The sequence below is a fragment of the Elgaria multicarinata genome, chromosome 17, assembly GCF_023053635.1.
Source record: "Elgaria multicarinata webbii isolate HBS135686 ecotype San Diego chromosome 17, rElgMul1.1.pri, whole genome shotgun sequence".
NCBI classification, from domain to species: Eukaryota; Metazoa; Chordata; class Lepidosauria; order Squamata; family Anguidae; genus Elgaria; species Elgaria multicarinata.
This window is the reverse complement of record NC_086187.1, coordinates 20,354,159-20,373,543: the sequence shown is the minus strand read 5'-3', so window position 1 is coordinate 20,373,543 and position 19,385 is coordinate 20,354,159. Positions and strand designations below refer to the sequence as shown.

The 19,385-nt window shown below is 45.2% G+C and overlaps 1 protein-coding gene across 1 annotated transcript in view; it reads right to left on the bottom strand.

The window, feature by feature from the left end:
* Window positions 1-19,385, bottom strand: part of TRRAP (transformation/transcription domain associated protein) — a 166,765-nt gene that overhangs the window by 135,158 nt on the left and 12,222 nt on the right. The window contains exons 8-20 of the mRNA XM_063143617.1: window positions 19,212-19,337; window positions 16,465-16,542; window positions 16,129-16,217; window positions 15,109-15,205; window positions 14,337-14,475; window positions 14,155-14,233; window positions 12,137-12,371; window positions 10,562-10,892; window positions 9,081-9,178; window positions 8,677-8,871; window positions 7,063-7,254; window positions 3,787-3,952; window positions 1,186-1,442 (exon numbers count right to left, since the gene is read on the bottom strand). Of these exons, the coding sequence (XP_062999687.1) occupies window positions 1,186-1,442; window positions 3,787-3,952; window positions 7,063-7,254; window positions 8,677-8,871; window positions 9,081-9,178; window positions 10,562-10,892; window positions 12,137-12,371; window positions 14,155-14,233; window positions 14,337-14,475; window positions 15,109-15,205; window positions 16,129-16,217; window positions 16,465-16,542; window positions 19,212-19,337 (2,082 nt within the window). The remainder of the gene's footprint in view (window positions 1-1,185; window positions 1,443-3,786; window positions 3,953-7,062; window positions 7,255-8,676; window positions 8,872-9,080; window positions 9,179-10,561; window positions 10,893-12,136; window positions 12,372-14,154; window positions 14,234-14,336; window positions 14,476-15,108; window positions 15,206-16,128; window positions 16,218-16,464; window positions 16,543-19,211; window positions 19,338-19,385) is intronic.

Genomic DNA, 19,385 nt, shown 5'->3' with positions numbered 1-19,385 from the left:
TTGTGCACTGCGCCTTTTTAAAAACGTTTCTTTCGCAAACTGCCCCAGAATCAAATTTGATGAAGTGCAGTGCAACAATGTTTTAAATACATGTCCTTTTTAAAATATATATATATCGTAATTTATGCTTGCTAACTTGCACTCTTTTGAACCTCAGATTTACACAGGGCGGAGGGAGTCAGAGAAATGGAGCAAGCCAGTCTTCATTTTAAGCCAACAGGGCTGAAACAAATCAGGATTTTCTCTCCTCTCTCCGCCCACCCAGGCCCAAAAGGCAAATATTTCCACATAAATATTGGTAAGATGACTTTACAGGAGAACTCCAGCCCATCAAAAGAGCGCTTTCCATGTTGCGTTACTATCAAGATGTCTGAAAGTAGGGTGACCATATGAAAAGGAGGACAGGGCTCCTGTATATGCAACAGGATACTGTATCCTGTTGCATAGAAAAGGGAATTTCAGCAGGTGTCATTTGTATATATGGGGAACCTAGTGAAATTTCCTCTTCATCACACCAGTTAAAGGTGCAGGAGCTATTATTATTATTATTACTATTATTATATTTATTTTTATCCCGCCTTTTGCCCAATACTGGGCCTCTAGGCGGTCTTACAAAGTTTAAAACATACATTGTAAAACCTAGGAAAAGAAATGTAAAAAAAAAAAAGAAAGGAAAAAAAGTAAAGTTTAAAATACAAAAAAAATTATACCGTATTTCTTCGATTGTAAGATGCCATCGATTGTAAGACGCACACTAATTTCAGTACCACCAACAGGAAAAAAAAACCCAAGACACACCCACAATTCTAAGACGCACCCCGTTTTTAGAGATGTTTATACGGGGAAAAAAGTGCGTCTTAGAATCAAAGAAATAGGGTAAGTCATTAACATAGATGAAGGACCAAATTACTCTCTAAAGTAAAGTAGAGATACTAGAGTGACCAGATTTAAAAGAGGGCAGGGCACCTGCAGCTTTAACTATTGTGATGAAGAGAAACTTTCACCAGGTTCCCCATATATACAAATGACACCTGCTGAAATTCCCTTTTCAATACAACTGTGAAAGATGCAGGAGCCCAGTCCTCTTTTTCATAGGGACACCCTATCTAAAAGCCAAGCCAAGCTGGCCAGGTAGCTGAGCGAACAGTGACCCCCGGTGGCCCGTCCTTATAACTGCGCCTTTACCTGCATGAGTTCTGCTCTCACGGGTTGAATGTGATCGTACAGGAAGTCCGGCTGCAGGTTATCCACGCACAGTTCCAGAGTTCGCAGGCCCTGGCTGACCAGCGTCTGAGATCCGTTCAGGGCCGACACCAAAGGATCCATCAACATCGGCAAATACGGAAGGAGGGAGCTCAGCCGTACGGGGACAGTGAGGCACAGCTCAACAAACAAATCCTTCATATGTTGCTTGTGCAAGCCGCTTTGCAGCATGTTCAGCCCTGAAATGCGACAGGAGGCATCGATAAAACCCTTAGATTGATTACCAAGCAACAATGGACTTAAAACCAAAATTTCCTCTTTTCGGCCCCAGGGCCACAAACTCAATTTCGGAAAGAGGCTTTTTTATGCAATAGGGATTGCTATTATTGATATTGTTTCCATTATACCTGCATTTGCTTTGCTGCAGCATGTATAATTGCATTTTCATTGATACAAGTCACATACACGGCGAACTACCACGAGCGCTTGCGCAAAAACTCGTTTTCATATAAAGGGACCCTGATACCTTGGGGTTAATAATTTGTTCCACTCCTCAGCAAAGCTGGAATCAGAAAGCTAAATCGTTTGGGGAAACGCAATTAGTGAAAAATTGACATAAAAATTACAATTACAAAGAGGAATAAAGCAAAAAGATAACTTTAAGAGAGATTGGCAAAAATGTATAGAATATATGAAGAAAGAAATGAATAGAACAACTCTGGCAGAGGCCTGTAGGATGCTCTGGGACTCCTGAAAAGAAGTAACGTTAGGAGATAACTCTAAAAATAATAAAGGAAGAGATAAACAGAAGTGATATAACATCCCAGAAAAAGAGATGGGACAATTTATGAGAAATGTGCCAGACAGGAGGGAGGGAATAGAGAGGGAATAGGATAAAAGATAAAAACTGTAATGAAAAGTACTTATGTATACAATTCTGGGTGGTAAAAAAAAGGTTACTGTATAATGAACATGTATTTATTTATGAACATGTGTTTATATGCAAATACTGGAAAACTAAATAAAATTAATTCAACTAAAAAACAACAACACAGATCCACCAACTAGAATTTACTCACAATTCTTTATAAAAAAAAAGGGAAAAAAGAAAAGAAAGCTAAATCGTTTGGAATCAGGCACCCTCAAATGGGCACAATGTTTTAGGAACGAAAGGAGGAATGAAAGAGTATGAACGACAGAGCTTGTATGTAAGAGGCACAAGCAGAAGCAACGATCTGGTGGTCAGTCTTTTGGCATATTTTATTTATTTATTTATTAATTAATGATTGTATTTATATCCCGCCTCTTTTCCTTTGAGGAACCCAAGGCGGCGTACATAATCCTCCTCTTCTTCTCCATGTTATCCTCACAACAACCACCCTGTGAGGTGGGTTGGGCTGAGAGTCTGTGACTGGCCCAAAGTCACCCAGTGGGTTTCCATGGCGGAGTGGGGACTAGAACCCGGATCTCCTGACTCCCAGTCTTACACTTTAGCCACTACGCCACGCTGGCTAGCCAGTGTTCAAGAGCAGGTGGTCATGGGAGAGTGAAAGTGTGTGTCCATGTTAAAGGTTAGGCCAAATCACTTCTCTACATCTCATAACTAAGAAAGGTCTTGCTGTTTTTAAAATCTGTACTGCTTTTAGCTTATTAATGGTTTGATTTGGTTTTAGCTGTGTATATTTATTGCTTTTTGTTGTTTGTATGATTTTATCTGTACGCTGTTCTGAGATCCTTGTGATATAGGGTGGGATACAAATGTCTAAATGAATAAATACACAGTAGAAGTAGCTTGGATACAATAAACCACTTTTCTCTGTGCATGAGAGGTAAGAAAATTAGCACCTGGGGGCATCCCGAAATGACCCCAAGGTCTTAAAATGTAACAAGCTTCATGGCCAAGTGGAAACTCGAACCCAGATCTCCCAAGTCCTACTCCAGCACTCCAACCACTACGCTACCTCTCTTTTTCTTTCTGAAGGATGCTTTAGCTTCAGTAACTGAGGGCATGTCTACACCAGCCTGGTGTAGAGGGAGGGAGGGGGGAGGATCTCACGCTATGGTGCCCCCAAGATCCTCACCCCAGTCTACATGCGGTGCACGACGTCCCGGGAGGATGGAGGACGTCACGCCCGCCATTTTGTTTTTTTGTATTATATTCAAGATGAGCGCTCCAGTGCAAACAGTGAGGGTTTTTTTTAAAAAAAAATATCTCCAGCTCCCCCTACCCCACCCCCAATGGGCACGGAACTCATGAGGAGCCCCGTGCCCGGCTCCTCGCAGTTACTTGCAAGGAGCCAGGACGAAAGCGGGACGGGTGCCCACTCGTCCCACGGTGTCAGGATCATCCGGGTGATCCCCGGGATAAACAGTCGTCTAGCCATGCCCTAAGTCTCCGGAGAGACATTTCAGCAGTTTAGAATGGGGAAAAGATGAGAAACTATCAAATGAACAGTAGTGGGGGGGGGGGGAAGCAGGTGGAGCCATCTGGGGAACCCAAGAAGTCCAGGTTTGGCCCCTAGGCCTAAGGTTCCCCACCCACCCCCGACACCAAAAGGGCCACTGCCCTCTGTTCGCCCTGACCTTGCAGCAAGTTGGGTAACAAGGGCAGGAATTCCTGATACAGGAGATCATGGCTCCCGCCGCCTATGGACCGGAAGAGTGCTCTCAACAGCAAGAAATAGTTGTAGGGCTCCTTCGCCGTCTGCGCGAGTTCCATGGAGCTGTTCACTATCTTGTGTAAGTGCGGCTGTAAAAAGAAGAAAAGAAAATCAACATGGGGGTTTCTTTAAAAAACCACCAGCAGCAGCAACGCTCGGTCTGTCCATTCCTTACAAAACTGCAGTTTCCTAGTAGGGGCAGTTCTCCTGCGGGTCAGCGGAGATGGGGTGGTCGAATTTTACTGGCTTGCTGTTATGATTTGGGAGCTGCCCTGAGAGATTCACCCACTGCGCAGTATGGAAACGCCATAAATCAAGGAGGGTACCCCATGTTCGTCGAACTTGTCCCATCCATTTCAATGGGTCTATGTTATTCCCTCTCATAGAACACAGGAGGGAGCATAGGGAGCGGGCCTTCACTGCGGTCAGACCATTGGCCCATCAAGCCCAATATTGTCAACACGGACTGGCAGCGGCTCTCCGTGAGGCAGTCTTTTTCCTGCGTCACCTGGAGATACCAGGGATCAAACCTCAGACCTTCGGTTTACTCCAGTCAGCCACGTCTAGGCCGACAACTGTTACCCAGAGGACCTTTTCTTCTGCTGCCCCCAGACTGTGGAATGGCTTGCCTGAGGAGATTCGTCGGCTTACTACTCTCCCTGAGTTTTACTACTGCATTTCTATCCCGCCTTTCTTTCCTGCAAGGAACGCAGGAATCCTCATCCTCCTCTCAATTTTATCCTCACAACAACAACCCTGTGAGGTGGGTTGGGCTGAGAGTCTGTGACTGGCCCAAACTCACCCAGTGGGTTTTCATGGCCGAGTGGGGACTAGAACCCGGATCTCCCGACTCCCAGTCCGACACCTTAGCCACTACACCCCACTGGCCATAAAGACTAGTCAGCCATTAAGACAGCCATAAAGACTAGTCTCTTCCAGCAGGCCTACCCAGATGGATTTTAAACTTAAGAATTTGAATACATTGTGATTGCTATTTTAATATTGTACTGGTTTTATATACTCTTTTAACCAGTATTGTATTGTATTTTGTGTTGTTCCCCGCCTCAGTTCAGAAGGAGAGACGGGTAAGAATTAGAATGATGATAATGCAAGGCAGGGGATCTACCACTGAGCTTATTTCTTTATTTATTACATTTATAGCCCGCCTTTTTTCCTCCAACGAACCCAAGGCGGCATCCATAATGCTCCTCCTCTCCATGTTATCCTCATAACAATAACCCTGTGAGGTAGGTTGGGCTGAGAGTCTGTAACTGGCCCAAAGTCACCCAGTGGGTTTCCATGGCTGAGTGGGGACTAGAACCCAGATCTCCCGATTCCCAGTCCAACACCTTAGCCACTACACCACACTGGCTCTCTTATACCCCTCTCCTCTGCCCTTTACAGATCCCCCAAGCAGCCAGCAAAAGAACTCTACTCAAAGCAATCACTGCCATTAGAACATTATCGTTCAGATCAACACATCCATACAAATATAGAGTGGGGGACAGGAAGGAATGAAAAGCCTTGTGGAAGGGATTACAGAAGGGGAGGGGGGAGACATAGACAGGCAGACAGACTCATCCCAAGCCCCAGCTCCAAAATAATTATGGGTTTTATTAACAGCTAAAGGCCCTAGACCTTGCTCCACAATAGCTGCGAATAGCTTTCATCCCTCAAATCAAATTGTCTACTCAAGGCTGCACCATCCATTCTTGAGAATCAAATAATTTAACAGGCCCAGAGTGGGTGACGGCAGTATATCACACCATTTAAATTGGATTTGCCGTTTATAAAATGAAAGTGACCTTGATTCTGGCGGCAGAATAAAAGGAGCCACAACGCACTACACAGGGGGATCGTCGCACACGTTTTGGATTTCGTTACAAGACGGGGCTGTATTTGGGTTAAATCATTAATCCGCTAGTTGTCAGGACTGCCTGGCACATGGAACAAACGCTGCACCACAAACATTTATTTATATATACATATGCAAGTTCTCCAAGAAACAGTCCAATAAGGAAAAAATATCTAGGGCCTATCAACCCTTATTGGAACCAAAGTGGATTGGTAAACATTGGCCAGAAGCCAAAGGCCTACTCAACTACATGTAAAGGCTTCGACGTTCCGAGGGGAATTTATTACATTCTCTCCCCCTTTGAAAAGCACTGTCCTATCGCATATGACAAAGTGCTTTTGATTAGTCTAACAGTAAGATCGAGGTGACCTGTAGATTGGCTTTATTTGTTCTGGCTTTAGCCAAATCTCACGCTGAACGTCATCACCATCACAATGCAAGTTGCGCCATTGAGATTGAATTATTATTATTTTCTCTTTTCAAAACCAGCAGCCATTTGGAGCACAAATCATCATCACTTGGTGCTGTATATTAGATCACAGACTTCCCCAACATAGAGCTGTCCAGATGTGTTGGACTACAACTCCCATAATCCCCACATGGAGTTACAGCCCAACCTATCTGGAGGGCACCAGGGTTGGGGAAGGATGCTGTATGTTGTTGGATCCGATGACTAAAGCAACGGTTGCGTTCAAACAGAACAGTAAGCCATGGTTTATGTTAACCATGGCTTGTTGCTTTAGCCATGAAATGGTTTGCAAACAAGCAAACAAACCACAGTTTAAGAACATAAAAAGCGCCATGCTGGAACAGACCAAAGGTCCATCTAGTCCGGCACTCTGTTCACACAGTGGCCAACCAGCCATCGGCCAGGGACCGACAAAGCAGGATATGGTGCAACAGCACCCTCCCACCCACGTTCCCCAGCAACTGGTGCACACAGGCTTACTGCCTCAAATACTGGAGATAGCACACAACCATCAGGGCTAGTAGCCATGGATAGCCTTCTCCTCCAGGAATTTATCCAAGCCCCTTTTAAAGCCATCCAAATTGGTGGCCATCACTCTACATCTTGTGGTAGTGAGTTCCATAATTTAACTATGCACTGTGTGAAGAAGTCCTTTCTTTAATTTGTCCTGGATTGCCCCAATCAGCTTCATGGGGTGACCCCTTTGGGTTCTAGTATTTTGAAGTCAAAATACTTGTGTTTTTCCTATTTCAGGTTTCTTTTGATCACATGCAAATGACCACAAAAGACATTTCCACCTCTGTACGGCCATTCCCAAACTCATCCCTGGATCTTCAAAGGGGATGTTGCCCGGCCCAGCCCATTCACATCTTTACCTTTAGCATCTGCTCGTTTTCGGCTGCAAAGAGCGAAACGGAGCCGAAAACCAACTTGAACAGCTTGAGGTACAGGTTGGACAGCTCCACGTTAGAGCCCATTTCGGGCAACCGATCGAGAAGGTACTCCACCAGGATTGTGGCAAACAGAGCTGAGGTAGTCGGGTTGGCCAAGAAAGAGTTGGCAACGATCTGTCAAAAGGTGAGCATAAAGCAATTAGGATCAACCTCTGGCCGTGCTTTTATTTTATTTACACTTAACATTTTATTTACACTTCTTGAAGTCTGGTGCCCATTTCTTCAAGAAGGATGCAGACGAGCTGGAGGGGGTTCAGAGGAGAGCAACCAGGATGATCAGGGGTCTGGAAGCAAAGCCCTATGAGGAGAGACTGAAAGAACTGGGCATGTTTAGCCTGGAGAAGAGAAGACTGAAGGGAGACAGGATAGGACTCTTCAAGAACTTGAAAGGTTGTCACACAGAGGAGGGCCAGGATCTTTTCCCGATCCTCCCAGAGTGCAGGACACGGAATAACGGGCTTAAGTTACAGGAAGCCAGATTCCAGCTGGACATCAGGAAAAACTTCCTGACTGTTAGAGCAGTACGACAATGGAACCAATTGCCTAGGGAGGTCGTGGGCTCTCCCACACTAGAGGCCTTCAAGAGGCAGCTGGACAACCATCTGTCAGGGATGCTTTAAGGTGGATTCCTGCATTGAACAGGGGGTTGGACTCGATGGCCTTGTAGGCCCCTTCCAACTCTACTATTCTATGATCCTAACCGTCTCAGCATGAAGCCGGCTTCCAATTATTTTCAAGCAAAGTTTGTCTTATTAAGGATTCCATGTCACTGGCATCCCCCTTCCCAGTCAATTCATTTTGTAAGAAGGGAAGGACGTGGATAAGAACATGTGTGTAAGCAACAGCCCCTCTGTTTCCAGTGATGAAAGAAAAGCTATTTTCAATTCAGTTTAGTGTGGCTTGTCGCTTAATCACAAAAGGAGGTATTATGACAGCTAAAAGACTGATATTATTACGTTGGAAGGATAAATGATCACCTCCCAGAAGGCAGTGGACTGAGGATTTAGCAACGCTATCAACATTTCAACGGGTGGGATAGAGATGCCACTTATGAGTGGATAAATACATGGATATTTGGTCTGCTTTTCTATGCATAACTCCCTTTATTTCATTTTTTATGAATGATGCATCTGATGAAAAAAATGACATTCCTATGCATGTAACGTTTGTTCTTTGTTTTCTCCACAGTTTATTTTCCGTTCTGTTTTGTTAAATTCACAATAAAAGGAGCACACACATACACGAAAAGGAGGTATTTTCATTTCATTGATTTCATTTCAAATTTTGACTTGCACCGTCTAAACCTGGGGGTCCAGAACTGCAGGGCCATGTGCCCCCGTGAGCCTCTTCGAAACAGAATTCGGCCCTCGAGCTAAAAGAGGTTCCACACCCCCAGTCTAAATCCTGAGCCTAACATCCAAGTTCCATCCTGATTGGCTGTTAAAGCTCAGTGATGTAATAAACAAACTTTAACAAAGCCAACGCCAAGCTCTGCAGTGGCTCACGTTACTGCCAAGTGAACAAAGCATACGCTACCTGAAGGGCGTAGTTCTTAGAGATCCTTTCGACCATGTACGGAACAGTCGTCTGGAAGATTTCTTTGAAAGTCAAAGGATTCATCATTGTGAAGACGCCGGCAAAGTGTTCCAAGACCTCCTTCTCCTCTTTCATTCGGACTGTCTGACAATTGGCAACTCGAATGTACGTCTGACCATTTCCAGCTATTTGAACCTATTGCAACGGAGACATTTCATGGAATTTACGTCCACGTGCTTTTTTCACATGCACTGTATTCCACCACCACCCCCAAAAAATATATGAATTCACTGGGGGGGGAAAAGATACTGCTTGACAAGGAAAAGATACAAATATCCGTCGTGACAATTAAACCTCACAGATTAAAATCGCAAGGAAGGTTATGCTCTAGTCGGGATACATACCTGATAAATATCCAAAGCCTGCATTGCATATTTGACCAATTTTATGTAGATCTGTGTCTCCTTCGGTTGCAGCTGCTTATTAGGAATAAATTGTGCTTCTAAGGAAAGAAGAACACCCCCCAAAAAAATATTTACTGCTAAATGTGCCCAAACCTAGGGCTGTAATATTTAATCATTTAAATTAGCATGATGCCTGATTAACCTATTTTAAAACTTTTAATCAAATAAAAAGGCAGCCCTGTTCAACAAACACAGATGTAGATTTTATTATAGATACATATATAAAATATGAATGTAACATCTTAAAAGAGGCTTTTCTCTTACGTGGTGGAAATGCCTCTAAGGGCTCTTCTACACCAAGCAGGATATTGCACTATGAAAGCGGTATATAGAAGGCAGGAGCCACACTACTGCTGTAGAGTAGTACTGAAGTGCACCGACAACTGTCGGGGCCCATGACACATCTACACCAAGCAGGATATAGCGCTATGAAAGTGGTATGAAAGCAGTATATGGTATCTGTGTCAATGGGCCCCAACAGTTGTCAGTGCACTTCAGTAACGCTATAAAGCAGTCGTGTGGCTCCTGCCTCTTATATACTGCTTTCGTAGTGGAATATCCTGCTTGGTGTAGATGAGCCCTAAGGCTGGCATTGTGGCCTTCCAGATGTTTTTGCCTACAACTTCCATTATTTCTAGGTAGCATAGCCAATAGTAAAGGATCATGGGAGTTGTAGGCCAAACCATCCCAAAGGCCACAATTTGCCCACGCTGTTCTAAGATGATGCCTACTATGACACATCTGTATGTCTATAGCGCCTTCTCCCTCACCAACCAGCCCAGCTGCTGAGGTCATTTGAGGGCATGTTTCTGGTGGTTCCATGTGGCCCTACTGGAGTCTACCAGAAGACCCTTGAATGTGGTGGGGGGCCCTTCTTAGGGAACTCCCTACCACTGGAGGTCAGGCAGGCACCAACACTACGCTGCTTCTGGCATTGTTACAAGAAGCTTTCCCGGAATGACCAGCTGTCATTCAATCTATACCTGTTCTTTTAAAATGCAATCCAATGCTGCTTTTATTCTATTTTCATTCTTTTATCCCATTTGTTCACCGTGCCAAAATCCTCGGATACGGAGCGGTATATAAATATTGTAAACAAATAAATAAACCAGCTTTCTCCATCAGGTGCCCTCCAGATGTTTTGGTCTGTAACTCAGAAGCACATCTGGAGGACACCAGGTCGGGGAAGGTGGACTAAACACAGAGTATGCTACCGGTTCGAGAAATGTTTACCTATATGCACATTTAAATTTATTGATAAATAGACTCAAACCCATATGATCAGTTAATTGACTCAGACTCATATGATCTATCGACTCAAACCCGTAAGATCAATGGATCAAAATGTCCCTAATCGAGTTGCAGCCCTAGCAAAAATTGTAAAGAAAAATGGATATAATTAGGGTATCATGGAACATTACCCCCAGGGGCTTTGCAAGAAGTGATGCCCCACGTAATCGTCTTCACGCCACAGACCAAGGTCTTCACCAAACTTCGGCAATCTGTGACTTGGAAGGTCTGCTTATCTTCCTTCTCCTTCTCCCCTTGTTTCTCAAAGACTGGGCCCGACGCCGGGCCCCCCACAGGTGTGGTGGGAGCAGGGGACGGCACAGGGACCGGAGCTGCATTCCCTCCAGCCGGTACACCGGGCAAAGCAGCTTCTCCTGCCCCAAGCTCAGACTGCGGTTTGCACTTTTTAAAGATGACGGAAAGCTGGTAGCGGGCAATGGTGTGAAATTTTAAGACAAAAACCTGAAGGAGAAGAGGGGGGAAATACGGACAAACACAACATAGAAAAGTTCAACATTTGCCAAGGTGCGGTTCGAAAGTAAACAGGTTAAACAGTTCTCCAGTACACCTAGGGGTGACCATCTTACACCAATTTTAAAATCACTCCACTGGCTACCAATTAGTTTCCGGGCAAAGTATAAAGTGGGCACAGGGGTGGAAGTCTGAACCCCTCTCTTCCTTTGGTTGAATTTGTTCGACTGCAAACTGTGATGAAACCATGTGGTGCAATCTAGTAGTATCAAAGTCTGGCTAAATAAATTATATAACACAGAGAGAGAGAGAGAGAGAGAGAGAGAGAGAGAGAGAGAGATCATAGAATCATAGACCACCGTTGCACTGATTTCAATGCAAAAGTTACATCTCCTTGGTTGAAGCTAATGGGACATAAACTGGTTTTTAAACTTCATATACTTTCACTGTTTTTAACCTTTGTAAAACACCCTGAAAGTTTAGGCTATGGGGCGATATGGAAATATTATAATAATAAAAATAATAATAATAATAATAATAATAATAATAATAATAATAATAATAATGAGGAGGAGGAGGTGGTGGAGGAGGAAGAAGAAGAAAAAGAAGAGGAGGAGGAGGAAGAAGAGGAAGAGGAGGAAGAGGAGGAAGAGGAAGAAGAGGAGGAGGAGGAGGAGGAAGAGGAGGAGGAGGAAGAAGAGGAGGAGGTGGTGGTGGAGGAGGAAGAAGAAAAAGAAGAGGAGGAGGAGGAAGAAGAGGAAGAGGAGGAGGAAGAGGAAGAGGAGGAAGAAGAAGAGGAAGAGGAGGAAGAGGAGGAAGAGGAAGAAGAAGAGGAGGAGGAGGAGGAAGAGGAGGAGGAGGAAGAAGAGGAGGAGGAGGAGGAGGAAGAAGAGGAAGAAGAGGAGGAGGAGGAGGAAGAGGAAGAAGAGGAGGAGGAGGAGGAGGAAGAAGAGGAGGAAGAAGAAGAAGAGGAAGAGGAGGAAGAAGAAGAAGAGGAGGAGGAGGAGGAGGAAGAGGAAGAAGAAGAAGAAGAAGAAGAAGAAGAGGAAGAGGAAGAGGAAGAGGAAGAGGAGGAGGAGGAGGAGGAGGAGGAGGAGGAGGGGGAGGAGAAGGAGGAGGAGGAAGAGGTTGCTGTTTCACAGTCTAGGAGCTGCAGTTCTGATGGACAGTCAGACCCACACCCTCCCTTTTATGATTCCACAGCCCAGCAGCCCCCACGTCAGCGCCCCCGCTACCTCCAGCATCCTCATGAGGATGTCTCTGCCATTCCCATTCTCCTGCTCGCTCTTGGAACGAATGCAGTCCACCAGGTTCAGCAGGAGCTTGCAGGACATGGTCTGGATGCTGCTCGGCAACGACTCGTCATCAATGTTCTTGGCAAATAGCTGGACCGCCAGGGAGAGATCGTTGAGCGGCAAATGCTGCCGGACATGATGAACCAGGTCTGCCAACGTGCTGTAGGCCAGGGGCCTAAAGGAGACACAAGGACAAAACCACTAGCAGAAGATTCCTAGTTTGTTCGGAACGGTTCGCAGTTTGGTGAGTTGGACCTATGGATGGAACACACACACCCATTCGTACATGATGTACAGTATGGGGTGATCTAGAGCTGAGCTAGCAAGGAGGAGCCTGGGACCAAGAGAATACGCAAACGTTTTAGTCACATGGTCCCTGCTTTCTCCTGGCCAGTTGTCTTGTTCTGGCAGTAACAGATTCTCGCTGCAATTCAGATTACAATAGCAGTGGTCAAATTCCAGCCTGAGGCCAGTGCACAGGAGGGCAGGCAGACGAGAGGCGCAGGCATCAACAAGAATGGTCACAAAGAACAGGCCACAGGTCAAACCACGGGTAAACAGTCAGTACATTACGTAGTCCAAGAGCAGAGTCGTTAGGCAGTCCAAAGGTCAAGAAACTGGGTATCAGGCCGAGGCCCAGTTCAAGAAACATGACACAAGGTGGGTGGACCAAAGTTGTTCCAACCCTGGCTGCTTGCTACGGTAGGCTTTGACGCCCACAGCCTGCTGGACCTCACCCAGAGCTCAGCTGGTGCAACCAAGCCTCCTTCCGCAGAGCCTTATTCCTGAGGAATAACTTTCTCCTGAGGAGTCCTTCTCTGCAGGCGAGCACTTCGAAGCACAAGAGCCCCTATTAACCTGCCGCTTGAGGCGACGATGTTCCCTGGGGTCAGGGGGCTGCTCAACTTCTCTTTTTCCTGGCCGGAAAGGCCCTGTGACCACCTCCTCCAAGGGCTCAGGCTTCTGTGAGGCTAATGACAGTCCCAAGTCTGGAGCTTTGACTTCTAGGGCATCCTGGGCTTCTGGGTCCTCTAGCTCCTCCTCTGAAGAGAACTCCTCAAGGACGGGCATGACACCAATAGCAGGCGATAACCCATTGGCCCCATTCAGAAGACACCTTAAACTATTGCTTTAACCATGGTGGTTAAGCCAGAAAGTCGGGCTGTGTTCAGAAGACACTTTAAATCAAGGCTTTAACCACGGTGAATAAAACAAAAAGCCTTGTTCACTGTGGTTAAAGTCGTGGTTTAAGGTGTCTTCTGAACACAGCCTGGCTTTCTGGCTTAACCACCATGGTTGAAGCCGTGGTTTAAGGTGTCTTCTGAACACGGCCTGGCTTTCTGGCTTAACCACCATGGTTAAAGCCGTGGTTTAAGGTGTCTTCTGAACACGGCCTGGCTTTCTGGCTTAACCACCATGGTTGAAGCCATGGTTTAAGGTGTCTTCTGAACACAGCCTGGCTTTCTGGCTTAACCACCATTGTTAAAGCCGTGGTTTAAGGTGTCTTCTGAACACGGCCCGGCTGTCTAGCTTAACCACCATAGTTGAAGCCATAGTTTAAGGTGTCTTCTGAACACAGCCCGGCTTTCTGGCTTAACCACCATGGTTAAAGCTGTGATTTAAGGTGTCTTCTGAACACGGCCTGGCTTTCTAGCTTAACCACCATGGTTGAAGCCATGGTTTAAGGTGTCTTCTGAATGGACCCATTGTGGGATGCCTTCCTCACACCAACCTGGAGAAATAGTCCAGCACCCCCCTTCTATAGGTAGGCCATAATGAGCAAAGAGCCCCTTTCACCTTCTTCAGCCAGTGTTAATACGGACAACCATGAAAATGGAGTGCAATTAGGATGAAGGCCTACATATAACCTCGTGCCCCCATTAAACATCCCAGGCACCGGCATCGTTCGACCTGATCCCGGCCAAGGGTTCAAGCCGACGGCAAGGTCCATTACGCACCTCAGAGTTTCACGAGCTGTGTATCCGGAGCCTATGAGGATGGATTCGTCGAACAATTTGTCCATGCAGGGAATAAATTCTGGAATAAAAGCGTAACGAGAGAGAATGCTGTCACGGTGAAGCGACAAAACAACGACCGCGCCGTTTTAATTCAAGCAGGAGGCAGTGCAAAAGGTACGTACGGCTCCTCAAGTCTGTGGTAAGAATATGCTTGGCTGCAATGAGAAGCTCCTTTCTCAGGTGAGCCGTTTCTGCTGGACAGTTCGAAAGTAACTGCAGCATTCCCTTCACCATTTGCTGAGAATACTTAGCCACCAATTCCTGGCAAAGAAGGAAACGTGTACACGCTCCAGTTATATTAATAGAGCATCTATCATTCAAAAATCCCAACCTGACAGAGGCATGCATAAGTGGCTGTGTTTGCATGCAACGCTAAACCATGGTTCATGTTAACCATGGTTTGTCGATTTAGCCACGAGTTGTCTTGCAGACCAGCAAATGAACCATGGGTTGTTTTCCTGATTTCTGGCTTCTTTCTCTCCCACCTGTTTTGCCAACCTTTAGATCAGTTTCATTTTCATGCTGCTCTTGCCAGGCATGTATGTTTCAGGGCAGATGAAGCCAGGGATAAGCCACGGTTCTGGGTTCAGACATCGGTTGTTTCGCCAAGCCACAGAGGTGGATGGCAGGAGCGGTAAAAAAAAACTCAGCCACTCTACAAGTGAGTAACACAATGCTGCAAAGACATCTGGGACACAGAGAGAGAGAGCTGGCGAAGGAGGAGGGAAACAGCTCGGGGACTGAGAAAACAAACCATGGCTTGTCCAATCCTCTGCCAGACAAAACCTAAGTAGGGCACCAAACCATGGGTTAAATAAACCATGGGTTAGCATTATGCGCAAACCAAGCCACTGCCTCCGGGCACTAGCCTGATCTACAATATAACCCTCTTACCTGATAAATTCTGATAATATAAGCCAAGAACGACAACGTCTTTATCTGAGCAGCAATGAAGTCAGCATAGAGCTCCTTGTTGTAAAGTTTATGCTGCCTGAAAATTGAATGAAGTGTGATTTAGTTTTGCTGTTTAAAATAAAGTGACCTCGTGAATGGAGGTATATTGCCTGCGTTGTGAAATACGAGGCTCAAACCAGAGGTGCAAATCCTTAGGCCCAGGGACTAAATCCGGCCCACACAGGGTCCCAATCCCGCCCTCCGGTTTCCCCAGAAGACCACACCCCCTTCCCCCAGCAATCCCATACTCGGGGGGGGGAAAGTCCCTATGTGTTCAAAGGGATGTTCTGCAAAGTAAGCACGTGCAGGATTGCAGCCTGAGTCAAGTCAGCAAAAAGACATACTTGAAATCAACGGAAGAACCTTAAAGCCTACAGATTTAACAGGAGTTGGCTCTTATCCAAGAAGGCTTTGGCCACCATAAATCTATTAGTTTTTAAGCTGTGCAAGGATGACACGCAAACTCATGAAGCGTCCCATATATATTTTTTTTTCAGAGGAGGGCCAGGATCTCTTCTCAATCAGGACACGGAATAATGTGCAGGACAGGAACAATGGGATCAAGCGACAGGAAGCCAGGTTCCGGCTGGACATCAGGAAAAACTTCCAGACTGTTAGAGCGGTACAACAATGGAACCAATCACCTAGGGAGGTCGTGGGCTCTCCTACACTAGAGGCATTCAAGAGGCAGTTGGACAGCCATCTGTTAGGGATTCCTTAAGATGGATTCCTGCATTGAGCAGCGGGGTGGACTTGACCTTCCAACTCTACTATTTTACGGTTCTAAGACATTTTGTGGTGTTTCTTGCAAGAGACTAATAGGGCTACCTTCTGAAATGCAATGCTGGAGAGCTAGTTATTTATTCCTTAAATTCATGATGTTCTGTATCAGCGGCGTATGTTTGGCAACATGGCTGAAGCAATGAGGATGTGTCAAAAGATTTTGTTCCATAGTCTTACCTTGCTTGTGTGGACACCTGGATAATAATAGTGTTCATGATCAAGGGCACAAATTCAGCTACCACATTATGAATGTTCAGTTTGTAGAGCTAAAACGAAAAGGGGGGAAAAGTACACGTAAGTGATGAAAAGGGGATATTTTAATTATTATTTTTCTCTTAAGTAATTTGAGAAGAAATCCAGACTAAAAACATGTTTATAACGTTTTGCCACAAAAGCTACGTCTAGCCTTAATTCTTATCCTGCGTAAGGAGGGGAAAATGGGAGTTTGTCTGGGGTCAAGGAGAGGAATTCAGACGCAAGGGAGTTATCCGTGAGAGAAGTTCCCATACTAACCTGATACATAAGGACGACAATAATGGGCAGTTCAGCTAATACCTTCAAGGAGAGCGAGCCCCGGGGAATCAGAGAATGCTGCAAAAACACAAGCAAAATAAAGATTGATCTCTTCGAACACATTCTGGCAGAATTGCACGTTTTAAACGGGGTTTTTTTTTTTTTGTATTTTGTTATTCGTTTATTTGGTACATATCTAATAACTACTGTTCTCTGGGCGGATGAAAGCCAGTTAAAAAACTAAAATACCATTTTAAAACAGTTTATTACATTTAGATCCCGCCTTTTTCCCTCCAAGGAACCCAAGACGGCATATGTCATCCTCTTCTTCATTTTTATCCTTACAACAACAACCCTGTGAGGGAGGTTGGGCTGCGAGAGTCTGTGACTGGCCCCAAAGCCACCCAGTGAGCTTCCATGGCTGGCCAGCGAGATCACATTACGCCAGTCCTTCTACAACTTCATTGGCTGCCAGTCCAGGTCCGGGCCCGATTCAAAGTGCTGGTATTGACATTTAAAGCCCTAAACGGTTTGGGGGCAGGTTATTTGAAGGAACGCCTCCTCCCATATGTACCTGCCCGGACCTTAAGATCATCCACAGGGGCCCTTCTCCATGAGCCCCTGTCAAAGAAAGTGAGGCAGGTGGCTACTAGGAGGAGGACTTTCTCCGCTGTGGCACCCCGGTTGTGGAATGAGCTCCCCAGAGAGGTCCGCCTGGCGCCTACACTTTACTCCTTTTGTCGCCAGCTGAAGACTTTTTTATTCTCTCAGTATTTTAACACTTAATTTTAACTTAAATTTAAATTTTACTGTTTTAACTCTGTATTTTAATTTTATATCAATTTTGCTGCGTGGTTTTTATCCTGGTTGTGCTTTTTATACTGTATTTTGTATTTGTGCTTTTAACCTGTTGGTTGTTTTATTATGGCTTTAATTTTTGTGAACTGCCCAGAGAGCTTCGGCTATTGGGCGGTATAAAAATGTAATAAATAAAATAAATAAAATAAATAAATAAATGGCTGAGTGGGGACTAGAACCCGGATCTCCCGACTCCCAGTCCAACACCACACTGGCTCTCAAAAGTAGCAGACCGGGTTTAAGCTTACACCCTCTGGCTCCACAGCAAGGTGTGCTAGCCCACCGTGCTATCATGGTTAAGATATTAAATCCAATACATATATTTTAAAAGATTAAAATACCATATAATGCAAAGCATAACAGGAATCCATAAAACAGCCGTCATAACCTAGAACTAGGTCTCTAAAAATGCCTGGGGGAAAAGAAAGGTCCTTGCCATTTTACAAGTGAGGTGCCACCAGGGCGGTGCCAAACTATTTTGCGCCCTAGGCAAGGTGAGCTACTTTCAACCACCCTCCCACCCACCCAAAAAAAATGCCAACTTTGATTTTTAAGAACATATGTTTCCTGGAAAAAATAAGCACAAAACTTGAAACTGCTAAATTTATTTTAAAATGCAAGAAATATGTCATGCCAATTATAGCAAACAAATTGGAAAGGATGTCCAATAAAATGCATTATTTAATAGGAACGTCACCTCCAAATAATCCCCCCCAACTCACACACACGCGCACACACACACTCAGCATCACCCACACCAAACAAACACACGCATTCACACATGCATTCACTCAAAGACCCCATGCACCCCATTCACCCATACATTCTCTCTCTCTCTCTCTCTCTCTCTTCCGGGCGCGTTCCGGAAGTCCGAACGTGGAGCCGCCCCACCCCCACCCCAGCATCCCTGGCTTCGCTTCGGCTGGGCAGGTGCGGGGCGCCATCTCACCCACCCGGGCCCAGCTGAATCCTCGGGCCGGGCCGGCTCACAGCCAACACGCGTGAGTGCTGTGCTGTGCCCGGCGCCCCTCTTAGCTTGGCGCTCTAGGCAGCCGCCTGACTGGCCCCTATGGTAGCACCGGCCCTGGGTGCCGCTCATAAAGAAGTATCCATAGTAATGTAACAATGGTGGCCTACATATGCACTGCTCATATGAGGCTTCTGATGGTCTTCCCTCGTGGCACCAATCGGGGCCAAACTAGCTTCAGGCCAACCGAGATACGGCATAAAAGACAGGGCTACTTTAACTAGCTAACAGGACAGGGAGGATCTGATTTAAATCAATTTGGTTTAAATCATGATTTAAATCACTACACAGAAAGACTTGATTTAATCAAGTGACTTCCCCCCCCCTCCCAAAGTGCACTCTATTCATTGAATTTTTTGAAACTTAACACTTAAGAGATAAGGGGTTGATTCTGTGTACATAGACGTGCAAAGGCACAAGGCGGTTGTGATCTCTGCAAACACAAATTCACAGTTTTGAGAACTGTAAAACCAAGAAGCTGTGATAATATCTTCTAGATAGAAAAACTGCCCAATAATCTTACAGAAACCTCTGGAAGAGCATGACACTGTGAATGGAGTAACGGAATTCATTTACCAAAAAATTTAAACATTGCATCAACAATATACAGCCTCATGCTACATAATTAAAAACTAATCCTTATTTCATGATGAATAACCTTTGGACTGTAATGTATCTTAAATAGAAAACTATCTTTAGATAGGTTTTTCCTCAAAAAGCATTTTATTAAAAAAAATTCCGATTTAAATAAAAAAAATCCAATTTAAATAACAAAAATCTGTCTTTTAAAAAAAATATTGATTTTTGTCCACCCTGTAAAAGGGATTATGATGATGATGATGATGATGATGATGATACATACTGTTCTTGTTTCACTGTCATCCCGCTCTGGATTTACTTTCACTACAATTGTTGTGATCATGCCGACCATTTCTGGAGTAGGAACAGTGTTGTCGGGGATAACCTGAGGGTTCTCAAAGTAGCGATTCTACGGCAAGAAGCAGAAGATGAGAATCATTAAGCCGTTATTGCAGAT